This window comes from Microcaecilia unicolor, chromosome 1 (assembly GCF_901765095.1).
Source record: "Microcaecilia unicolor chromosome 1, aMicUni1.1, whole genome shotgun sequence".
In the NCBI taxonomy this organism is placed as follows: Eukaryota; Metazoa; Chordata; class Amphibia; order Gymnophiona; family Siphonopidae; genus Microcaecilia; species Microcaecilia unicolor.
The window spans coordinates 526,268,377-526,294,629 of record NC_044031.1 but is presented as its reverse complement, the minus strand read 5'-3'; the positions used below and the strand labels follow the sequence as shown (position 1 = coordinate 526,294,629).

The following is a 26,253-nucleotide window of genomic DNA, read 5'->3' as shown; positions in this document are numbered from 1 at the left end:
GTCACCCTTCTTTGAACCTTTGTATATATTTTTTAAGATACGGCAACCAGAAGTGCACACAATACTCAAGGTGTGGTCGCACCATAGAGCAATACAGAGGCATTATAATATTGTCTGTCTTATTTTCTATCCCTTTCCTAATAATTCCTAGCATCCTGTTTGGTTTTTTTGGTCAACGCCACATATTGGGCAGAAAATTTCAGCATATTGTCCATGATGACACCTAGATCTTTTTCTTGGGTGCTGACTCCTAGGGTGGAACTTAGCATCTAATAGCTATGATTTGGATTATTCTTCCCAATGTGCATCACCTTGCACTTGTCCACGATAAATCTCTTCTACCATTTGGATGCCCTGTCTTCCAACTCCCTAAAGTCTTCCTGCAATTTTTCACAATCCGCATGCGTTTTAACAGATTTGAATAGTTTTGTATCATTGGCAAACTTAATCACTTCACTCGTCATTCCCATTTCCAGATCATTAATACATATGTTAAATAGCACTGGTCCCAGTACAGATCCATGGAGCACTAAGATAATTGGCCATTTAACCCTACCCTCTGTTTTCTATCTATCAACAAATTCCTAATCCACCACAGAACATTGTCCCTCTCGAGGGACTTTGTCAAATGCTTTCTGAAAATCTAGATACACTACATCAACTGGCACACCTTTATCCACATGTTTATTCATGCATTCAAAGAAATTAAGCAAATTAGTGAAGCAAGACTTCTTTTGGCTGAATTTGTGTTGACTGTGTCCCATTAAACCATGTTTGTCTATGTGTTCAGTGATTTTATTCTTTGTAATAGTTTCCACTATTTTGCCCAGCACTGAAGTTAGGCTTACCGGTCTATAATTTCCTGGATCATTCCAGAAATTACATTGGCCACCCTCCAATCTTCAGGTACTACAAATGATTTTAATGACAGGTTCACTAATTGTAGATCTGCAATTTCATATGTGAGTTCTTTCAGTACCCTGGGGTGTATACAGTCCAGTTCAGGTGATTTACTACTCTTTAATTTGTTCACTAAGGTTCACTAAGATTTTTTTCAGTTCCTTTGCATTGTCACCATCGAAAACCATCTCTGGTATAGGTAGATCTTGTATATTTTCTTCAGTAAAGACCGAGGCAAAGAATTCATTCAGCCTCTCTGCTATGGCCTTGTCCTCCATGAGTCCCCCTTTACTCCTTGATGATCTAACAGTCCCACGGATTCCCTCACAGGCTTTCTGCTACTGATGTACCTGAAAAAGTTATTACTATGAGTTTTTGCCTGTGAGGCAAGTTTCTCTTTGTATTCTCTTTTGGCCTTCTTTATCAATGCTTTGCATCTAACTTGCCAGTGCTTATTTTGCTTCTTGTTTTCTTAATTCGTATGTTTTTTTTTCCATATTCTGAAAAAGATGTTCTATGGCTCTAAGTGCTTTCCATATTTTGAAAGATATTCTGTGAACACATCTGCTGTCATTTGCTTTTCTTTCCACCTTTGTTAATGCTTCAAATACATCTGTTCTGGGCTTCCAAAATGGTATTTTTAAACAACGTCTATGCCTGACTAAAATCCTAACGTTTGCAACTGAGCTTTTCAGCTTTTTTTTTTTTTTACCATTTTCCTCAATTTATCATAGTTACCCTTTTGAAAATCAAATGCTGCTACAGTAGATTTACTTAGTGACTACACTCCAGTTATTAAGCGAAATTTGATCATTTTATGATCCCTGTTTCCAAGTGGACCCAACACCATTACCTCTTGTACTAAGTCCTGTATTCCACTAAGGACTAGATCTAAAATAGCTCCCCTTCTTGTAGGTTACTGGACCAGTTGTTCTAAGAAGCCAGTGGCGTAGCTATGGGGGGCCTGCCCCCCCCCAAAAAAAATTGGCTCAGGGCACCCCCTGGTTTGGCTGGCGGGGGTCCCCAACCCCCACCAGCTGAAGCATTTGTCCCACGCTGGTCTCGCCGCATTGCCTACCCTGCTGTTCTCAGGCACACCATGCATGCTCGTTTTAGTGAAAGTGAGTATGCCCGACACATCACACATGCTTAGTTTCATTAAAACGAGCGTGCACTGAGCGACTGAGAACAGCAGGGCAGGCAATGTGAGAACAACGCAGGACCAATGCTTCAGCTGGAGGGGGTTGGGGACCCCCCCCCACACACACACACACACACACACACTTTGGGCTATGGCCTCCTCACCTGTTGAGGTCTGGCTACACCCCTGAAAGAAGCATTCATTTATTACATCTAGGAATTTTACCTCCCTAGCACGCAATGATGTGGCATTTAACCAGGCAATATTGGGGTAATTGAAATCAACACTAATGTATGTTAAGGATTAGTAGAATATATATCCAAAATCAATTAAACCTTTCTACTATTTAGAACCCTGTATTGCAGGTGTGGATTCACGTATATTTATGAAAAATACGTGGAGAACAAAAGACTTCAGAAACCACAGGAAAAATTCTCTTTAAAGCCATAATTTTCAAAGTTAAGAGAACTCCTTTCTTCAATCACTAGTCTTCACAAAAAAAACTCCACTCTTCTTATTCATAAAATACTTGTGCATACACCTTTGACAATACAAAAAGGTAGAGGCTATTTATCACGCCACAATTTCGGTGAATTAATTCAAAATATTACTTAGCTTGCATCTTCTGAATATCAATTCTTTTCCATGATGTCCAGTAATCATACGATTAATTAATCTTAACTTTGAAAGTTATTGCTTTAAAGAGAATTTTTCCTGTGGTTTCTGAAGTCTTTTGTTCTCCACGTATTTTTCATAAATATACGTGAATCCACACCTGCAATACAGGGTTCTAAATAGTAGAAAGGTTTAACTGATTTTGGGTAATTGAAATCACCCATTATTATACTGTTGCCCAATGTGCTAGCTTTTCTCATTTCTGTTAACATATCTTCATCTGTCTGATTGTTCTGGCCTGGTGAACAGTTATATAGCACTTCACATATATTCTTTCCCTTCCCATATAAAATTTCTATCCATAAGGATTACATCACTGCTGTTTGTTTCATGCAGAATTTTTATTTTGTTTGACTCAATTCCCTCTTTAACATACAGCGCAACCCCCCCCCCCTCCAATTTGTACATCTATCACTGCAATATAATTTATACCCTGGTAGCACAGTGTCCCATTGATTGTCCTCCTTCCACTAAGTCTCTGAGGTTTCCTGCGACTATCAGCTCTGCTCTACACTGATTGTGTGGTAAATTCTAGAATAGTTCCTTAACTGTTAGCCTATGAAACTGTAATAGGGACTTTAAATGCTAAACAAACAAACAAACCTATTCCTTAAACTCCCTTTGCTAAATAAGCAGAGTAACTTAAAAATAAAGACACTGAGATTACCTAATTAACTCTAAGAGGCATATTTTTAAAGCACTTAGACTTACAAAGTTACGTGGAAGGGCATTTTCAATATGACGTCTAAGACTGACTTTAAAAGTCCAAAATCTGAACAGGAAAGAAGGTCATTTTCAAAAAGGAAAAACGTCTATCTTTTTTTTTTTTAATATTGTTTCGAACAAGGTTTGGTACTTTGGACGTTTTGTTTTTAGGTCCATTTTCGAGAAAAAAAAATCCAAATAAGTTCAAAACGTAGAAAATCAACTATTGGGATGTAGGAGGAGTCAGCATTTTTAGCAGACTGGTCCCCCAGTCATCCCAGGAGAGCAATGGGGTACCCTAGAGGGCACTTTGTGCACTTTATAAAAATGCTCCAAGGTACACATCTCACCTTTGCTCCCTTGTCCTCTGAGCTTTCCAAAAAACACCCTAAACCTACTCCCCCCCCCCCCCCCCCGCTGTACAGCACTACAGTAACCCATATGGTGAAGGAGGCACCTATATGTAGGTACAGTATGGTTTTGGTGACTTTGGGAGGGGGTCACAGTTTCTACTGCAAGTATTACAGGTAGAGGGAAATAAGGACATAGGTCCCCCACGCCGTAGTGCACTGCACCGACCACTACACTACTCCAGGGAGCTGCATTCTGCTCTTAATAGACCTGGCTATAACATCTGAGGCTGTCATAGAGGCTGGCAAGTCATATTTCTGTTCACATTTTTGGGGTGGGAGGGGGTCAGTGACCACTGGGGTGGGGTATTGGGGAGTCATCCCTGATTCCCTCCAGTGGTCATCTGGTCATTTAGAGCTAAGGAGTAACCTAGTGGTTAGTGCAGCAGACTTTGATCCTGGGGAACTGGGTTTGATTCCCACTGCAGCGCCTTGTGACTCTGGGCAAGTTACTTAACTCTTCATTGCCTCAGGTACAAATAAGTACCTGTATATACTATGTAAACCACTTTGAATGTAGTTGCAAAAACCACAGAAAGGTGGTATATCAAGTCCTATTCCCTTTCCCATATCTAATATAATAAAACGCACCCTCAACGTTCTGAGGACAACGTTCTGTGAAGCCTTGAAGCCTGAAGCCTGAAGCCTTGAAGCCTGAAGCCTTGAAGCCTGAAGCCTGAAGCCTTGAAGCCATCTGACGTCACTCCCAGGCTGAGGCTGAAGGGTTCGTGGATTCGTGGTGTGAAGCCTTCAAGCCAGCCAGCCGTCTCTGCCCCGCCCTCGCGACAAAACAAACAAATCCGGAAGCGAAACGTCAGGGAAGGAGGCGGCGCTCCCGACGTCTAGCCTTCCCTTCGCTGTGTTCCGCCTTAAAAAGAAGGCGGAACACAGCGAAGGGAAAGCTAGACGTCGGGAGCGCCGCCTCCTTCCCTGACGCTTCGTTGCCGGAAACGCCACGGAGGTAAATTGAAAAAGAAGAAAAAAAAAAAAAACGATGCATGGATGCGAAGGGGGGGGGGGGAGAAGAGGGCGGGCCAGGCTGGGACATGGGATAGAGAGGAGCATGGATGCGAGGGGGGGGGCATGGAAGAGAGAGAGGGGACTTGCTGGAAAAGGATGAATGGAGGGGAAAGGGAAAAGAGGAGCATGGATGGGCATGGATTGGGAGGGCAGGGCTCAGGGAAAGAGGGGAATTGCTGGAAATGGATGAATGGAGGGGGCAGGGGACAGAGGAGCATGGATGGCCATGGATTGGGAGGGCAGGACTCAGGGAGAGAGGGAAATTGCTGGATAGGGATGAATAGAGGGGACAGATGGGCATGGATGGATATGGATTGCAGGGCAGGCCTCAAGGAGAGAGGGCAATTGCTGGATAGGGATGAATGGAGGGGCCAGGTGACAGAGGAGCATGGATGGGCATGGATTGGAAGGGCAGGACTCAGGGAGAGGGGAAATGCTGAATAGGGATGAATGGAGGGGACAGATGGCCATGGATGGATATGGATTGCAGGGCAGGCCTCAGGCAGAGAGGGGAAATGCTGCATAGGGATGAATGGAGGGGCCAGGTGACAGATGAGCATGGATGGCCATGGATTGGAAGGGCAGGACTCAGGGAGAGGGGAAATGCTGGATAGGGATGAATGGAGGGGACAGATGGGCATGGATGGATATGGATTGCAGGGCAGGCCTCAGGCAGAGAGGGAAAATGCTGGATAGGGATGAATGGAGGGGGCAGGAGACAGAGAAACATGGATGGCCATGGATTGGGAGGGCAGGGCTCAGGGAGAGAGGGGAATTGCTGAAAAGGGATGAATGGAAGGGGCAGGGGACAGAGGAGCATGGATGGGCATTGATTGGGAGGGCAGGGCAGGGCTCAGGGAGAGAGGGGAATTGCTGGAAAAGGATGAATGGAGGGGACAGATGGCCATGGATTGGGAGGGCACGGCTCACACTCTCTCTCTGATATACAATGTCTTTCTGACACTCACTCTCAGACACTCTGTCTCACACTGTATCACATTCACTCTCTATGTGCCACACAGTCACTCACACACTCGCTTGGTCTCATACACTCACTCAAACAGAGAATCTGTGTCTCACACACACTCTCTCTCTCGCCAACCCACACACACTCTCACTCACACTGTGTCTCACATACACACTTGCACACACTCATTCTCACACACACACTCTCTCACAAACACACTCACACCCAGACTCACGCTCTCTCTCACACAATCACACTTTCACTCTGACTCTCAAACAGTCACTCTCACATACACTCTCCCAAACATACACACTCCGAGGAAAACCTTGCTAGCGCCCGTTTCATTTGTGTCAGAAACGGGCCTTTTTTACTAGTACAATATATTGTTCTTGCCTGCCTGCACCCTGCAGCAAGACAGTATATAACTTCAAAAAAGAGACAGAGATTTCATCTTTCTTTTTTCTGTAACTTATCATCACAGCTTTCATCAGAAGCAAACAGGAGACAGAACAGTGGAAAAAAAGGTGATGAGTGGCATGCCTCGGGGATCGGTTCTGATCAATATCTTTGTGTGCAATACAGCAGAGGGATTAAGAAGAATAAAATATGCATTTTTGTGGATGATGCCAAGATCTGTAACCTAGTGGACAGACCCAAGGACTAAATGGAATGAGACATGATTTAAGGAACCTCGATGAATGGTTGACTTCATGGCAACTAAGCTTCAATACAAGAAAATGCAGTGATATATTATGTTTATGATTATTTAAAAATTGATGTACCCCCTTTTCTATTAAAATGCCAAGGTGGTTTACAGAATTCCAAAATAAAATAACGTAACAATTGTGAATAAAGGAACTCCATTAAAAATAGGAAAGAATACACTCATTCAAGAGATCATTATACATCTAATATAATAAAACGCACCCTCAACGTTCTGAGGACAACGTTCTGTGAAGCCTTGAAGCCTTGAAGCCTGAAGCCTTGAAGCCTGAAGCCTTGAAGCCTTGAAGCCATGAAGCCATCTGACGTCACTCCCAGGCTGAAGGGTTCGCGCCGGATTCGTGGTGTGAAGCCTTCAAGCCAGCCAGCCGTCTTTGCCCCGCCCTCGCCTCAAACCAAACAAATCTGGAAGCGAAGCGTCAGGGAAGGAGGCGGCGCTCCCGACGTCTAGCCTTCCCTTCGCTGTGTTCCGCCTTCAAAAGAAGGCGGGAGACAGCGAAGGGAAAGCAAGACGTCGGGAGCGCCGCCTCCTTCCCTGACGTTTCGCTGCACGAACCGCCACGGAGGTAAAGTTAAAACGAAGAAGAAAAAAAAAAGGGATGCATGGATGCGAAGGGGGGGGGGAGAAGAGGGCGGGCCAGGCTGGGACATGGGAGAGAGAGGAGCATGGATGCGAGGGGGGGGGGGGCATGGAAGGGAGAGAGGGGACTTGCTGGAAAAGGATGAATGGAGGCGGCAGGGGACAGAGGAGCATGGATGGGCATGGAATGGGAGGGCAGGGCTCAGGGAGAGAGGGGAATTACTGGAAATGGATGAATGAAGGGGCCAGGGGACAGAGGAGCATGGATGGGCATGGATTGGGAGGGCAGGACTAAGGGAGAGAGGGAAATTGCTGGATAGGGATGAATAGAGGGGACAGATGGGCATGGATGGATATGGATTGCAGGGCAGGCCTCAGGTAGAGAGGGCAATTGCTGGATAGGGAAAAATGGAGGGGCCAGGTGACAGATGAGCATGGATTGGAAGGGCAGGACTCAGGGAGAGGGAAATTGCTGGATAGGGATGAATGGAGGGGACAGATGGCCATGGATGGATATGGATTGCAGGGCAGGCCTCAGGCAGAGAGGGAAAATGCTGGATAGAGAAAAATGGAGGGGCCAGGTGACAGAGGAGCATGGATGGGCATGGATTGGAAGGGCAGGACTCAGGGAGAGGGGAATTGCTGGATAGGGATGAATAGAGGGGACAGATGGGCATGGATGGATATGGATTGCAGGGCAGGCCTCAGGCAGAGAGGGGAAATGCTGGATAGGGAAAAATGGAGGGGCCAGGTGACAGAGGAGCATGGATGGGCATGGATTGGAAGAGCAGGACTCAGGGAGAGGGGAATTGCTGGATAGGGATGAATGGAGGGGACAGATGGGCATGGATGGATATGGATTGCAGGGCAGGCCTCAGGCAGAGAGGGAAAATGCTGGATAGGGATGAATGGAGGGGGCAGGAGACAGAGAAACATGGATGGCCATGGATTGGGAGGGCAGGGCTCAGGGAGAGAGGGGAATTGCTGAAAAGGGATGAATGGAAGGGGCAGGGGACAGAGGAGCATGGATGGGCATTGATTGGGAGGGCAGGGCTCAGGGAGAGAGGGGAATTGCTGGAAAAGGATGAATGGAGGGGACAGATGGCCATGGATTGGGAGGGCACGGCTCACACTCTCTCTCTGATATACAATGTCTTTCTGACACTCACTCTCAGACACTCTGTCTCATACTGTATCACATTCACTCTCTATGTGCCACACAGTCACTCACACACTCGCTTGGTCTCATACACTCACTCAAACAAACAGAGAATCTGTGTCTCACACACACTCTCTCTCTCGCCCACCCACACACACTCTCACTCACACTGTGTCTCACATACACACTTGCACACACTCTCATTCTCACACACACACTCTCTCACAAACACACTCACACCCAGACTCACGCTCTCTCTCACACAATCACACTTTCACTCTGACTCTCAAACAGTCACTCTCACATACACTCTCCCAAACATACACACTCCGAGGAAAACCTTGCTAGCGCCCGTTTCATTTGTGTCAGAAACGGGCCTTTTTTACTAGTTCATTATAAAGACAGGTCTAGCTCAAAACATTTTAGTTTAGTTTTGTTCTATTATGGCTGAAAAATTTCTAAGTTTTGTTTATTTGTTTACTAAACCATCACTTATTGCATAGCAAGCCAGAATGGTTTACATGTCAGAAATGTACAATAACATACAAGTGTAGTTTAAGATAGGAAATCCATTATAAGATAGGACAGCACACACACAATTTCTATATTGAAGATAATAGCATAGACAATCATTACATCAGTCGTACACAATTTCTAATGACTTAAGTCTCCTTGTATAGTGTAAAGCATTTTTCAGACCTGTGTGGTCTTCCTATTCAAATAATATTATATTTCAAAAGCTGTTTGATAAAAGTTTTCAGAGCTTTACGGAAAAGAGGGTACAATTGTTATAACCTAATTGATTGTGAAAAGGAATTACACAGTGCTGGGGACAAAAAGAAAAAGGCTGAAGCACGGGTGGATTCCCATCTAGCTCTTGAGGGTGGTGGGATCACTAATCTATTGTCTGTGAGTGAACGGAGCGTTTGCGACGGTGTGTGTGGAATAGTTAAGGTCGCAAGGTAAGATGGGGTAGCTGAATGAAGCACTTTTGGGCTCATTTTCGAAAGAGAAGGGCGGCCATCTTTCGACACAAATCGGGAAATGGGCATCCTTCTCCCAGGGTCGCCCAAATCGGCATAATCGAAAGCCGATTTTGGGCGTCCTCAACTGCTTTCCATCGCGGGGGTGACCAAAGTTCCCGGGGGCGTGTCGGAAGCATAGTGAAGGCGGGACATGGGTGTGCTTAACACATGGGTGTCCTCGGCCGGTAATGGAAAAAAGAAGGGCGTCCCTGACGAGCACTTGGCCGACTTTACTTGGTCCATTTTTTTCTTGCGACCAAGCCTCAAAAAGGTGCCTGAACTGACCAGATGACCACCGGAGGAAATCGGGGATGACCTCCTGTTACTCTCCCAGTGGTCACTAACCCCTCCCACCCTAAAAACAACTTTAAAAATATTTTTTTGCCAGTCTCTATGCCAGCCTCAAATGTCATACACAGCTTCCTGACAGCAGTATGCAGGTCCCTGGAGCAGTTTTAGTGGGTGCATTGCACTTCAGGCAGGCGGACCCATCCCCCCCTACCTGTTACACTTGTGGTGGTAAATGGGAGCCCTTCAAAACCCACCACAAACCCACTGTACCCACATCTAGGTGCCCCCCTTCACCTCTAAGGGCTATGGTAGTGTTGTACAGTTGTGGGGAGTGGGTTTTGAGGGGGGGTTGGGGGTTCAGCACCCAAGGTAAGGGAGCTATGCACTTTGGAGCAATTTCTGAAGTCCACTGCAGTGCCCCCTAGGGTGCCCGGTTGGTGTCCTGGCATGTCAGGGGGACCAGTGCACTACGAATGCTGGCTCCTCCCACTACCAAATGGCTTGGATTTGGTCGTTTCTGAGATGGGCGTCCTCGGTTTCCATTATCGCTGAAAACCGGGGACATCCATCTCTAAGATCGACCTAAATGTAGAGATTTGGGTGTCCCCAACCGTATTATCGAAACAAAAGATGGACGCCCATCTTGTTTCAATAATACGGGTTTCCCCGCCCCTTCGCGAGGACGTCCTGCGAGGATGCCCTCAGGAAAACTTGGGCTCCCTGTTCGATTATGCCCCTCTTTATATGTCAAAATGAGAACCTTAAATTTTACTCGTAGGTCTATCGGGATCCAGTGAAGACGATGTAAAAGAGGCATGGCCCTATTGTATTTTGAGGCTCAACAGATAATACAGGCAGCCATGTTTTGAATAGTTTGTAAACGTTTTAAGTTAAGCTTAGTAATGCCTGCATAAATAATATTACAGTAATCAAAACGTGTTGTAACGTAGGCATAGGCTAAAATACGTAAGGAGTCCTTATCTATAGAGTTTCTGATAGAGCATAATTGCCGCAGGTGATAGAAAGATTTTTTTTTTTACTACATCAGATATCTGATCATTGAAAGAGAGAGCAGAATCTATGATCACAGCTAGACTGCACCGGAACAATTTGCCTGTCAAACAATGTAGGAAAAGGATGGCACAGGACTATAACCCGTTACCCAGGAAGCTATTGTCTTATCAGGGTTTAATATCAGGCAAGAATCATCACTTACCACTAATATTCTTCAGCCTATCTAACATGTTTGGTTCAGCAAGAGCAATGTAGACACAAACAAGTGGACAGTATCTCTGCCAGCTAGTTTCTGCCAATTTTTAGTGTGTTTCTATGTGGAAGAGTGGTCCATCGATTAGAGCAGTAGACTGAAATTAGGTTCAAGTCCCACGGTTGCTCCTTGTGATCCTGGGCAAGTCACTTAACCCTCTTTTGCCTTCCAATATTGGGCTCACAGCAAATTTAAAAGTGTTGACTGCTGTGGGCTCAGACATTCAATCCTTGACTTAATCCAGGCACCAATATTGAATATCCATGTCTTAGGCACCTGCTGGAAGTTATGTGTGTTCTGGCTAGTATTCAGACCGGTAGCGGGATGAAGTTATAACAGCCTTTCTGCTGGCTTAACTTTATCTGGGTACTTGCTCATCTGACTGAAAATCACCACTAACCAGGTAAGTCCCAGCTTCGCCCTCACTCTGCCCCCAGACTTTCCTATAGTAACTAGACAGTGCTGTGGCAGCCAGAGCACAGCACTAGCCAGTTCTGGAGCAGGCCATCAGGATTTAACTGGGTTGGAACCTTCCTACCCAGTTAAATCCTTTTGAATATCTGCCCTTTAGCTTGCCTGGTGTACCTGAAATAACTCACCTTGAACTAGCGCGAAAAGCTACAATCCAAAATCCCTCATACTACTCTGTGATAGAATGAGCAGGCATAAGGCATAGACCCTCCACAGACACAGCCAAGCCATAGTGTAAAACAGAACAAAATTCTTTTATTAGGTTGAGTATCGATTATACACCAAGACCTGATAAATGTCACAGGCCTGATAATTCAAGAGTAAGCATAATCTTCTTGTAACTCAGATCTAATACAAAGGGAGTGATTCCTGCCAGGCTACACTCATTCACAGTGCACAGGAGTATCAACTTAATGTTTAGCATTTAACAGACAAGGAAAGGCCTAGTTTCTGTCCAGCCACAAGGTTAGCATTTCACAGTGTTTAACTGAGAATTTTCCTACCTTAGCCATTCTTCTGGTGACTTGACCATAACTTAAAGAGACCTATCCTGAAGGACTCTACCTTCCTGCTTTGGGCCTCTCTGACTTATTCCTGCTCTGTGTTTCTACTTCCCTCTGGCTGGACCACGCCCTCCTGGCTAAGTAGTCTAGAATTAGGTCTCTCTTAATGTGGCTTTGAGAGGGAGTGAACTTAAGGGAAACCTAGTTTATTCTATGCACTCTGTCATATACTCATAAACAAACAAAAAACCCTATCACTTTGAAATAGGAAAAGCTGACCAGAGTCCAGCTTTGTACACTTAGGAGATGTTTTCTGAATGGTGAAAAAAAATGGTTTACTTTGAGTCAGTTTATCATTCGAAAAGAGAACTGAGGTCAACATTGTTTGACATCAGAGGGAGTGCTGAAACAATTTTCAATCTTTAGAGGTTTTCAGCAGTGCAGAATGGAGAAAACTGGAGCATTTCCAGGCTGTGCTTCCTATTATTGGCACCAGAAAAATAGGTATTGTAGTGTTTGAGTTTCCAAGATTACAAGGGTTCATCCTTCTATGAAGAACTGGTGACACTTTCAAGCAAAATGGTTCTCCGGGACATAGTATGTTTGCAGTGGAAATTGAACACAGGCTTTAAAAGTAGTTTTGTGTTGTTTTGTCACCCTGCCCATTTCCAAGATTAATATAGAGCAGGGTTTCTCAACTATGTCCTTTCAGGATACTCATAATGAATATGCATGATAGTTTTGCATTAGGGGTGTAACCAGACACCCAATTTTGGGTGGGCCTGGGCCCAAGATGGGTGGGCAGAACTCTGTTCTGTCCTACAAGTGATTTGGTTTCTCCCTGTCTCGCCTGCATGCCATATGGTCTCTCAAACATCCCCCTCCCCTGCATACCTTTTAAGTAGCAGATTTTCACTGGCAGGGAGCAGCAACTATTACAAACTACTCATGTTGGCCCCACAGCCTTCCCTCTGATACAACTCCCTGTTTCCACATAGGCAGGAATACATCAGAGAGAAGGCTGTGGGGCCGGTGCGAACAGTACATATCAGTCGCTGCTTACTGCAGGTGAAGATCTGCTGTTTACAATGTATGCAGGAGGGATAGTTGTTGGGAGCTCTCGGCTGGTGGGTTTGGGGATCCCTGCCAGCCACATCATAGGTGTACTGCTACTGGGTGGGCCTGAGCCCAAAGTGGGTGGCCTGGGCCCACCCAGGCCCACCCTCGGCTATGCCACTGTTTTGCATACAGTGGAAGAAATGCATGCACATTTATGCATATTGATTGTGGATATCTTGAAAACCAGACTGGCCTGGTGTGTCCTTGAGGGCTGGGCTGAGAACCCCTGAAATAGAACACATCTGAAGTGCTACAACATCATTAGTGATTCCATCAATCTTGATTTGAAAGTCAAGCCTTTTGGTGAAAGTGATTCAGTGTGTGTCTTCTTTTTTCCTGAGTGTGGGCAGAAGCTCTGAGCAGAAGGTAGAACTCCACTGAGATGTACGAATAAACTATTAGCATCATTGCCCAGGCTGGTGGTTAATGATATGTGTTTCCTTCCTGTACATGGGGGATGTATAATGTGCACTTTGTAAAGCATTGATATTTTTAATGATTCTCTTTGAATGATGAGGTACTAATACCCAGGGGCGTATCTGCGTAGGCCCACAGGGGCCTGGGCCCCCGCAGATTTCGCCCTGGACCCCCCTACCGCCGATAACCCTCCCCCGCCTACCGCCAACCCTTTCCCCGCCTACCGCGGTCACCTACCACCGAGGTCCGCTCCTGCCGGTTTTTTAAAATATTACTTCAGCTGGCGGGGGACCCCAACCCCTGCCAGCCCAGCCGAGGTCTTTAACTTTTTCATCCTCGTGCTGTTAAACCTGCAATGCATCCTTCCAGTTGGACGGAGTTTGACGTCGCAGCACATTGACGTCCTGCACATACAACATGCTGCGACGTCAAACTCTGTCCAACTGGAAGGATGCATTGCAGGTTTAACAGCACGAGGATGAAAAAGTTAAAGACCTCGGCTGGGCTGGCGGGGGTTGGGGTCCCCCGCCAGCTGAAGTAATATTTTAAAAAACCGGCAGGAGTGGACCGCGGTAGGTGGGGGAGGGTTAACGGCGGTGGGGGGGGACGGCGGCTGGGGGGGGGTTATAATGTGCCCCCTCACTCTAGCCCCTGCCTCCTCTACCGCCGAACCTCAGATACGCCCCTGCTAATACCCCATTTAATTTTCCACAAGCTGTATTTTTTTTTTCTTTTATTCTCTTTCTTTATAGCAGTTCCTATGGTTCAGATCGAAATGTGGCTTCATGTACAATTCCACAGGAAACTTATCTCCAAGATGGTTTTTATCAAGGGTTCTTAATAAGAATTGCAAACGGGGCTGGTTTTCAAGATAGTCTAAGAAATGTTCAGTTCATATATTTTCAGATATATAATCTTGAAAACATAAGTTGGTCATCCTGAAATTCTGACCTGTTTTCAGTCCTTGAGAAGTGCAATAGAGAACTATCAATTTCATTAATGTAGGAAATGAGTAAGCAATAGATTAGCTGGCCAGTGACAGGAGAAAGATGAGCCTTCTCAGATTCCACAGTACTGGACATTCATGTGAAACTGTTTTCTTCTCCTTTCAGAGGCAAAGTTTGCATTCATACAAGTCTCGGGAGGAAGACCCCTGTCTAACAGAGGATGATGTAGGTCTCTTGAATGTTTTTTTTATTTTACATACCCAAAACATAAACAAGGCAGTTCTGTGAGTGGAAGCATGCAGTTATGCATGTCTTGTGTGTGTAAGTACAAACAAAATTGACACTTACACACACAAGTGCACTATGCACTATTCTGTAATGGAACACGTAAGTGGCTTATTGCGTAACTACAATGGACATACAGATTGGCAGAACATGGGAGGGGCATAGGCGTGTCTCCAACTTATGTTCATAACTTATAGAATTGTATAGGTTTCGTGTGTAGCTTGCCACACTTAGACTTGCACATTTATGCTTACCATTGACGTGGCATAAGCAAGCACGTCAAAAAGTAGGCACACCAATGCCAACTTATGCTACTGTTCTATTACGGAATCTTGGGGCCCTGATGCTGTATAGAATTAGTGCTGAGTGCTTGGCATTGGAGCACCTACATTGTAGCACTCAGTTATAGAGCTGCCCCCAAAGGACCTAATATTTAACTACGGTGGTCAGTAGTTAATTAAAATCCTGACTGCTTCAGTTTAGGTGACACCAGAGGCTCCTGACTATTTAAATTGCTTGTGTGTGGCTATCCGGGAGTTGAGGAGTAGTCCAATGGTTAGTGCAGTGGGTTGGTCACCACGGCCAATAACGCTGACAACCACGGGATAAATATTGGCCAGATAATGTTTAGCTCCTAAGTGATGCATAAATTGTAATGATTGCCAATTAATTCTCATTATTGTTTAACTGCTGTTAAAAACGCTGATTACCTTGTTCCACCAATTAAGTTCAGCCTGTGGTGGTCACCACTGCCAATAACACTGACAACCACAGGATAAATATTGGCCAGATCATTTTTAGCTCCTAAGTGAAGATTAATTTTAGCTGAAAACTTGGGCTTCTTTAGTAGACTTTTAGTGGATGTGATATCCTTATTGCTTTATGTAGATTATAATATTTTTTTCTCTGAATATTGACTGGAGGATTTATAGATCTTTGGTAATAGCAGCAGCGTACCAAGGGCGGGGCGGTGGGGGCGGTCGGCCCCGGGTGCACGCCGCTGGAAGGGTGCAGAGAGCAGCCGCACGCCTGTCGGCTCCGCTGGTTCCCTGCTCCCTCTGCCCCAGAACAGATTACTTCCTGTTTCGGAGCCGAGAGCTGCGTGGCTGCTCCCAGCAGCCAAGAATGCACCCGGGGGGGGGGGGGGGGGGGGGGTTGATGCGCTGGGGGGGTGTCATTGCACCCGGGGGGGGGTGCGCATCGGCGATCCACCCCGGGTGGCAGCTGACCTAGGATTGTCACTGGGTAATTAATAGGTGCCAGTTTACTAATTTGCAAAGATTTTGCACCTAATGCATGTTAATAACCAAAATTGAGGTGTGCTAAGTGCAAAACCTCTGTGTTAAATTGTTGGGAGTGCTCTTGGCACTGTGGGGAAGGTAGCCATGCAATTAAGTCAGTTTAACAGTCACCAGTGTGTGCTAATGAAAAGGCCAGAAATGCAAAATGCACTTAGCAACATCTCTGGAGGTGCTGCCATGCTAACAGTCAACATATAGTAACAACCTCTGCATTAACTGCAAGGCACAGTTCCCGCTCCTTAAATTCCCATAATAGCAGTTTCACATGACAGTTAGCACATGCTAACACTTAACACAGCACTACCCGTTAAAAGCCATATTAAATACCTAACTCTGCTTAGCCAATAGGCCCAAAATTAATATAAAATTAAACTTGGCCATATTTGTCGATGTTTGTGTGTTTGTACCTCAATTTGAAGCTGTGGTTTTCTCTTCAAATTATATTTCTTGTGTATCCTAGATCACAGCTATGTACTCCACAGTGAGCAAGACAAGTCACCCTGTCAAATCTCAAGACACACCATCCGATCCCACCTACAGTCAAGACATGAACACATCACGATCCCCGTCTATTTGCAGTGACCTTTATGCCACTGTCAGAGACCACGAAAAAAGTCCAAACACCGTCGATGTGCCTCAGCCAGCAGAGAGAACAAATGGGGAGTCCGATCCAGAGTACGAAGCGATCCCACCGGTCTGCCGAGAGGAAGAAAGGACTGCATCTGTTCCTAACGCCAACCGCCGGATGCTGCTGCTGGCAGAGAACGACTACGAAAGCATCGGAGACTTGCAACAAAACAGGGATATTACAAGACTCTAGTGATCGTGGAAAACGTAAGATTTTGTGAGGGGTGTCTTTAGCCGGTACGTCCAAAAAGAAGGTATTAGCAAAAATGCCTCAGAAAGAAAAGCTAAGTCAAATGAAATATGAGTGAAAAGAACAAACAGCTGGGGCTGCAAGGATTATTTTCCTAAATTCATGTATGGTGCGAGCCCCAGTGAGAAGTAAACATCTCTGTGATCCCAATTTGGGGAAGGATTATGATTGTGTACTCTAGATTGATGGAAAAACTGTCATTCGCGTCCAGCCACACAAGCTGTTCATTTGCCAAAAAAAATAATAATAATCTGAAGGAAGATGTTCAGTAATTTGGTTCTCAGGCATTTCAGTGAGAATTTTGTTTTTTGGGGCTGACCTCTCTTCATGTTCTGAATTTTGCTGTAGGGAGCTTGGCAGATGTTTGTATCCCTTATACTATGACAGCTGCAGATCAGGTTAAAACTGGGACTTTGTTCCAGAGATATTCCTTTTATGACACACGTTTTATGTGATTTGTAAAAAATTGTACAGTTTCAGCAGGGCCCAGACTTGGACCTAGGAGCATTTACATTAAGTTGCAAGAGAGAAAACAGAGTATCAGTACATACTTCAAATTAAAAAGCTTTGATGGTGACCTCAAAATACATGAAGACATTTTGGGTTCTATTTGGTAAGCATTTTTCCCATAGACACAAAGAAACGTAGTCAGTGTGGGCTACCTTTCAGATTTGTTATTTTAACACTAACTCATGGTATTTTACCACAAGTCTCATTTTATATCCGAATCATTCATATCCAAATATGAACTCTTTATACTTGACTGTTTAATCTACTATGCCAATCATGATCTCTAATGTAATACCACTTGTATCGCTCACTCCGGAAATGGCGATCGCCATGACGGAACAATATAAGCCACATTGAGCCTGCAAATAGGTGGGAAAATGTGGGATACAAATAAATTAGATCCAGTGATACCTAGTTACTGGTATCTAGTAGTTACAGATTACTGAGGTTAACAGTACAATAACAACTTACTAGTAGCCTATGTTGATAACCATGCCTCAAAATGGAAAAAAAACATTTAGGAAGCCTTTTACAAAGCCAAGCTAGCATTTTTAGCTCATGGTAAAAATCAGCTGGCGGTAAACGCTGAGATGCCCAGGAATGGCTCTGGCCGGTTAAATAGCCTTCAGCCAGCTAAGCACTAATATTCAGTGCCAGATAGCCGGCTATCTCGGCTGAATATTAGCGCTTAGCGGCTAGCCTGGTTACCGGCTATGTCGCATGACATAGCCAGTTAGCACCAATATTCATTGGCTGACTGGCTACGTTTAGTGGCCAAATAGAGCCGGCTGTGTGCAAACCAGCTAAAAATACCCAGAAATTCAATGCCGGTCGCCGGATACGGTCCAACATTGAATTTCTGGGTTCGCCGCTGACCACGTGAGGCAGCCCAGTTAACTCCTGTGGTCTGAATATCGGCCCAATACATTTTTCAATGTGTGTGGATGAAGAAGGTTCACCCACTTTAATCAGTCTCTGGACATTTTCTTCGTTCCATATAGCTTAAGTCCATGCAGTATGCAGATAATTCTGTAACTATGCAGCTGTAAATAGGCAGCCACAGGGAGACTAGTGGGAGCCTATTCTATAAAGGGACATAACTAGTGTCTGCTTTCCTTTACAAAATACTAGTGTCACTGCAACAATATGCACCCAAGTTATAGAGCTGGCACTGGCATAAGCACTTACGCCTGAATGCCCAAAATATATGCATAACTTTTAGAGGGTAATTCTATAACTGGGTGCCCACATTTATGCGCTGCTTGCTTGCAAAAATGTACAGAATGATATCGACACAAAAAGAGGCAGGTATGATCCACAGATCTTAGTAATAAAGGAAGATAATGAACCAGAAGATAAAGTAGAGCAAACTTTTATTAAAACAGCCAACATGGCCACATTTCACCTATTGCAGGTTGCTTCAGGGGCGGGAACTGAAGAGGATTCTGGAAGCACACTTCCCCTTAATAGGAGCAAAGACTGCTGGGAATAGCCACGGCACTCCTTCCCAATGACAGCTGCAGATCAGGTTAAAACTAGGTCTTTGTTCCAGAGGTGTTCCTTTTACGATGCATGTTTAATGTGATTTGTAAAAATTGTACAGTTTCATCAGGGCACAAATTTGGACGTAGGAATATTTACATTAAATTGGAAGAGAGAAAACAGGAACTCCTTCCCAAGGAACAACCGTGCCGTACCTGTTCCCAGCATTCTTTGCTCCTACCAAGGGGAAGTGTGCTTACAGAATCCTCTTCAGTTGCTGCCCTGAAGCAGATTGCAGTAGCGGGGCCATATTGGGCTATTTTAATAAAAGTGTGCTCTACTTCATCTTCTGTGATCCATTATCTTCCTTCAATCAATATACAGAATGCCAGCACTTTCATGGGTAAATGCACACTTACATAAGTGGCAGGGAGGTGACTAAGCCCTACTTTGTAAAGGCATGTGTACGTGGCACATTGTGTAAATAGAGGGTTGCCAATTAGATCCAGATTCGCCCAACAGGATTGCTTCAGTCCTGGGCTTACCCCATTGCATTCAGGGACTTGAGGTTCTGATTTCCCCATTGGATTCCCTAAGAAAAGCACGTCTACAAGTCCCTGCATTCATTGGGGTAAGCCCAGGACTGGATCAACCCTGTCGGGCGAATCGGAAAAGGGAATGGGACTTGATATACTGCCTTTCTGTGGTCACAAGAACATAAGAGTAGCCATACTGGGTCAGACCGATGGTCAATCTAGCCCAGTATCCTGTTTTCCAAACAGTGGCCAAGCCAGGTCACTAGTACCTGGCAGAAACCCAAATCGTGGCAACACTCCATACTACAAAAACCTCCATTGCCCCAGGTACAAAATAAATATAAACCATTTTGATTGTAACCACAGAAAGGCAATATATCAAATCCTATCACCTTTCCCCTTTAGCATAGCTGAGTTAAAAAAAAAGTTTGGAGAGATTCTGGGCAGACTGGATGGATCATACAGTTATTTACTTTTAACTATGCTACGCACACCCTTGCCACATTAAAGGTGCCCACAATTACACCAGACATGTAAATATAAGGCATGCAGATGTGGGGTTACACTAGTATTCTGTAACGATATCTGGGCTCCCAGATGCCATTCTAGAATTGGGTCTCCCCACACAGCATCAGGGTACGTAAAAGGAGATGCCCAGCTATACAATCACATAAGTACATAAGTAATGCCACACTGGGAAAAGACCAAGGGGTCCATCGAGCCCACATCCTGTCCCCGGCAGCGGCCAATCCAGGCCAAGGGCACCTGGCGAGCTTCCCAAACGTAGAAACATTCTATACATGTTATTCCTGGAATTGTGGATTTTTCCCAAGTCCATTTAGTAGTGGTTTATGGACTTGTCCTTTAGGAAACCGTCTAACCCCTTTTTAAACTCTGCTAAGCTAACCGCCTTCACCACGTTCTCCGGCAACGAATTCCGGAGTTTAATTATGCGTTGGGTGAAGAAAGATTTCTCCGATTTGTTTTAAATTTACTACATTGTAGTTTCATCGCATGCCCCCTAGTCCTAGTATTTTTGGAAAGCGTGAACAGACGCTTCACATCCACCTGTTCCACTCCACTCATTATTTTATATACCTCTATCATGTCTCCCCTCAGCTGTCTCTTCTCCAAGCTGAAAAGCCCTAGCCTTCTTAGTCTTTCTTCATAGGGAAGTCGTCCCATCCCTGCTATCCCCAAAGCATAACAAAGTGTTCCCTCTACAAAGGTACTAATTGCTATCCCCAGTCTGCATTTGGTGTATGCAACCTGTTTGCTATATGCAACTTATGTTTCATTATTTTGTTAAGCTTTTCAGCCTGTTCAGTTTCATGTTTGTAAGTTATGATTGTGCATGGTTTTAAACCTCAGTCTAATGTTACTGATGCGGCCTTCTGTTGGAGACAATGGCTGGAGACAATTTGTTTTGACAATTTAATCCGTATTTGCATTTGACATCAGTGAACCTGATATTTAAAAAGACTCGTGTGGTCGGCCCAAGTAACTAACTGTTCTATGCATAAAGGGCTTGATTCTATATATCGCGCCTCGATTTCCACATAGAAATCAAAGCGTATTCTATAAACTACTCTTTAATTTAGGTATAGGAACGCATTACCAAAAGCCGTGAAAACAACTCGTGATTACCTAAACTTCCGGAAATCATTAAAAACTAACCTGTTCAAAAAGGCATACCCTACTGACCCAACTTAAATGCCTGTACCCAGGAGTGGAGGAGTAGCATAGTGGTTAGTGCAATGGACTTTGATCCTGGGGAACTGAGTTCAATTCCCACTGCAGCTCCTTGTGACGCTGGGCAAGTCACTTAACCCTCCATTGCCCCTGGTACAAAAATAAGTACCTGAATATGTAAACCGCTTTGAATGTAGTTCAGAAAGGCGGTATATCATGTCCCATTTTCCTTTCCCTACCCTGCAACACAACAAATCCAAAGCTTGAAATGGACATATAATAACTCTTCCTCTCTACAATTCCCTAATGTGTCTGTACACATGAACCTTAGTGGCCTAGTGGTTAGGGTGGTGGACTTTGGTCCTGGGGAACTGAGTTCAATTCCCACTTCAGGCACAGGCAGCTCCTTGTGACTCTGGGCAAGTCACTTAACCCTCCATTGCCCCATGTAAGCTGCATCGAGCCTGCCATGAGTGGGAAACCGCGGGGTACAAATGTAACAATAAATAAAATAAAAAAATACCACAACATTACTGTATTTGTTTATACCAGAATTGGCAAACGCCTTTACGGTACTATGTAAGCCACATTGAGCCTGCAAATAGGTGGGGAAAATGTGGGATACAAATAAAATAAATATGCTGAGTGCTGCTCCACACGAATAGTGAGAATAGAATTTTCTGTACTTAATCCAACACCTGCTCCCCTTCCTCCATGTTTTATAACTATCTTCTCTGTCCAACTTCTGCCGCAGTACTAGCCATCACTAGCAGGGGAGTAGCCCTCTGTGGGCCTGGGCACCTCCACTTTTGCTTCAGGGCCCCAGCATCCGGATGCAGCATTGGCTGAAAGTGCTGCCACTGTCTGCTGGCTTCCTCACTGCACTTCGCAGCTGACTCGGGGCAGGCTCCAGGTTTCTTCAACCGGTTGAGCTTACGGATCCCCACCCGCTAAGGGGAAATTGGCACATGGCCATTACAAAAAAAAATGGCATGGCACCCATTTTAATGCCACACTAAAAGTGTCCACAGCGTGCAGAAAACCTATGTGGTGACACCAGTGCCAGACATTTTTTTAGCGTGACTTGGTAAAAGGACCCCTTAATGCCCGAGATAATGCTTACTGTAAAACATGTTAAAATGTATGCACTAAACTGCATTATTTTATCAAAAATATTTTGGGGAGGGGACGCGTCATAGGTGGGGAACAGGTGTGGAAGCGTTATGCAGCTGGCTTATTCTGATTAGCACATTTGAAATTCTGTACCCGGAATGGCGATCGCCATCACGGCATAATGTAAGCCACATTGAGCCTGCAAATAGGTGGGAAAATGTGGGATACAAATGCAACTAATAAATAAATAACGGGATAACACAGTCATAGCATTTAGGTCCACCTAAATTGGAAGTGGTACGTAAGTACATAAGTGTTGCCACACTGGGACAGACCAAAGGTCCATCAAGCCCAGCATCCTGTTTCCAACAGTGGCCAATCCAGGTCACAAATACTTGGCAAGATCCCAGAAAAGCTCAACACATCATTTTATGCTGCTTATCCCAGAAATAAGCAGTGGATTTTCCCAAGACAATTTAATAATAATAGTCAATTTAATAATGGTAAGTATTCCTGTGTTAATTATTTGCAGTTGCCATGCGCTAAAGACATTAGCACATGACCTACAAATAAAAAAAAAATGCCTCATTTTACTGATGTGTTAAATATGGGCTTGGCACGCAGGAAAGTCCCATATTGAAATGCGCAAAAACCATTTTTAATGCATTTTAGTAAAAGGGCCCCTTAATTTCAGTTATAATTTAATCCTATTGTTCCTTCGAGGTTATTGCCTCAGGGCCGGCAAAAGACCTGTGTTTTACGTGAATCTCTTCTGTTCGTATCCCTGTGACAGTGTGACATTATGTGATGTCCAGGTCAGCTTCCACCCTCTCTTCCAGCTGCACTGAAGAAAAGGAAACAATTTGGCAAAGTTTTAATGTATCAAATGTGTTTTTGTTATTGTCATTACGGTTTCTTGTTAATAAAAAGGTACGATGCACTTGCTCATGAAAAACTCTAACAATGTCGTTACTGAAATGGTTAAGTTATATTTAAAATGGAAGTAATATATTTCTGTTCTTCTCTTTACCCTCCTTCCATTTACTTGTGAAAATGATAACAACTTCCCAGGGTCACGTCACATATGCATTAAAATTCTTTCACGAGAAGTGTTACTGAAATTATTGCATGATCATCTATATCATGAGTTTGCCAGGTGCATCAATCTTTGACACCTTTGTTATTTTTAATTTCTTTGTACTTGGTACGGTATATAGGAAAAGCCTAGTGGATTGCATGGGCTATGTATCTTTTCAATTATGGCACTTTTAACGTTTTTTGTATTATACACCAATATTGGTAAGAAATCGATTCATTGTACTTCCTGGATCTTTGTTAACTCTTTTGTCAAAGAAATAGAACTGAGGAATGTCTCTTACTAATTAAAACTAAGATGGTGGTGTTTGTTTGTTTTTTATAATGTGCATTTGTTTTCATTTCTAAAGGTTTACTTTCCGACTGGCTCACTGGAGGATCTTTTACTACTGGGATTGTTCCTTTGGTGTCAACAGGGTGAACTCCTAGCACCAGTCAATAGTGAACACACAACTTTGTCACGATTTTACTATGAAATTAAAAAAAAAAAATCACAGTTTGGTACTAGTAGGCACTACGGTTGATAACTCTCAGCAGGAAATACCAAGAGTTAAGAGGCATGGAGACAATTACCCTTTCTCCCTTAGAGAGCACCCTTCTAGTACAGGGTGGAGACACCTGTACTGCCACTGACTCTGTTGGATCCACTCTTTGGAGAGATGGAGAATTAATCAGGTCGATATTCAAAATGATTTAACTGGCCAGAACTGATTCCTGGCCAGTTAATCACCTGTTTGGAGCTAACAACTAATTTTCAGTTACACATAACCAGTTAGTGCCACTGAAAATAACCAGTTAGTGCTAAAATGAAAATTGGCTATTTGAGAGGGCATTCTGGGGCGGAGTTGGCACTACAGTATATTTAAATAGCAAGAGGGAGTGTTTTGGGCAGGACCAGGGAGGGTCCAAAATCAGGACATCCAACAGAGATTATTGAACAGGAAGAAATGTGGAAGTCTAAAAACAAGGATGTCCTAAGTTTAGACCTGTATCAGTCAGGCCCAGGGTACAAAAAGGTGCTCTGAATTGAGCATTGGACCACCCACTGGAGGGATTAAAGACATGTCACCTTCTTAATCAATGGTTGTTGTCCCCCTCCCTCTCCCCTGAAAGGGAATACCAGGCTTTATGATAGCTTTAGGTATTATGCGCATTCTTAGCAAAGCAGGAAGTAAGTCTGAGGAGTAGCCCACTGTTTAGTGCTGTGGAGTGTAAGGCAAGGGACCCAGGTTCAAACCTCACTTTAACTCTTTTTTTTTTTATTGTGAGCCCTCCAGAAAAAGGAAAAAATACCTACTGTACCTAAATATATAACCCACCTGTAAGCCTGAAGGCTATTGAAGTGGTGTACATTCAGGTACAGTATGTATTTTTCTGTTCTGATCTGTATTAACCTGTTCTATTCCACACATAATTTAAACTTCTATCATTTCCCTACAGGACTTTAGGATGGTGGCACCATCCAAAATTACAAAAAGAAGGGATTGGACTAGAAAAAGAGCTTTCTCTTGTTGGGCACCATATTTATGGAATGAACTGCCAAAAAGTATAAGAGCTGAAGCCAACTTAACTTTCAAAACAATGTTTAAAGGTGAATACCTTTATCAAGCTTTTAATATCCCAGACGTGGGAGATGAGAGACTCTACTGAGACAGCTGCAATTGCAAAGATAAACTACATTCTGTGTATATGGTCATAAGGGAGATTGGTGGCTTCTAAGATTGTGTTTTAGGTCTTTTCTGTCCAGTATTTGGAATTCTTTTCTTATACAAGATTTGTACTTTTATGTAAGTGTAAATCGCCATTATCTGTGTAAGTTTAGCAGTATATAAAACTATTAAACATAAACACACATAACAAAGGGCTATAAAAAGCTAGAACAGGGGTGGGCAACTATGGTCCTTGAGGTCCAAAACCCAGTTGGGTTTTCAAGATTTCTATAATGAATATGCATGAGATCCATTTGCACCCATCCACCATTATCCCACTGGCAAGTGTGGGGAAGTTTGGAAAAGGGATTGGGGAGTATTAGTAAGCTCTGGGTTGCAAAGGGGGAGAGGGAAAATTCTATGACTTGCTCAAAGTCACACAATATGTCAGTGGGATTTGAGCACCAGTACACTACTCTAACCATGAGGCTACACCTCCACCCTTTCCATTTCCTGACTCAGGGTGTAATCTTTTTCCCAACTGCCGCTGCCCCTTCCAAAGAAGGGTATTGGGGAAGTTATTGACTTTGAGCAATAAATCTCCTTTGCAAACAAGGGACTCTGCTCAACTTGCAACTATCCTCTCTCTCTCAGACCTCCAAGGAAACACTATCATACCAATTTCAAGACTTGATTTCTGTAATGTAACCTGGAGCAACTATATATAATGTCAAATGGCTTCAGACACTACAGAACTTTGCCATTAGGCTTCTGTGCCATGCGTGTCAATTTGATTCTGTGAAATCATTACTTCTGCACTATCACTGGTTGCCCATCTTATACAAAATTCTATTTAAAATACTGGTTTTGGCTCATAAGGCACTTTACATAGAGACTCCACTCTATCTTTCTTCTTTGATCACTCTCTATAAATCAACCAAGTTACTTCAGTCTCTGTTCAAGTAACATCTCATTTTTCCTCCTCCTTCAATAGCTAAATTGGAGTCACTGTGGAATGCTCTGCCTGAACTGCTTTGTGAGCTGAACTGTGGCATAAAAGATTTAGGGCTACATTAAAGACCCAACTGTATTCCATTGCTTATGGTGTGCAGAGTGCCTGAGGTCAGGGAATTGTGGCAATTGCAACTCATATATGGATTGCCTTATGACATTATTTGTAATTAGTGACCATGGGGCCCTTTTACCAAGCTGCGATAAAAAAGAGACCTGCGGTAATGTGGGCATGTGGAACTGCCACATGCCAGGCCACTTTTTACTGCAGTGGGAAAAAAATCTTTTTAATATGGAGGTTGGTAATGGCCATGCACTAATATAAAAACTGGCAAGTGCCTATTTACTGCCTGAGCCCTTACCATCTCCTATTTATTTATTT

At 44.0% G+C, this 26,253-nt stretch overlaps 1 protein-coding gene across 1 annotated transcript in view; it reads left to right on the top strand.

Annotated features, from left to right (window-relative positions):
* Window positions 1-17,218, top strand: part of PAG1 (phosphoprotein membrane anchor with glycosphingolipid microdomains 1) — a 142,903-nt gene extending 125,685 nt beyond the window's left edge. The window contains exons 7-8 of the mRNA XM_030215908.1: window positions 14,486-14,545; window positions 16,367-17,218. Of these exons, the coding sequence (XP_030071768.1) occupies window positions 14,486-14,545; window positions 16,367-16,726 (420 nt within the window). The 3' untranslated portion in view covers window positions 16,727-17,218. The remainder of the gene's footprint in view (window positions 1-14,485; window positions 14,546-16,366) is intronic.
* Window positions 17,219-26,253: the final 9,035 nt, after the last annotated feature.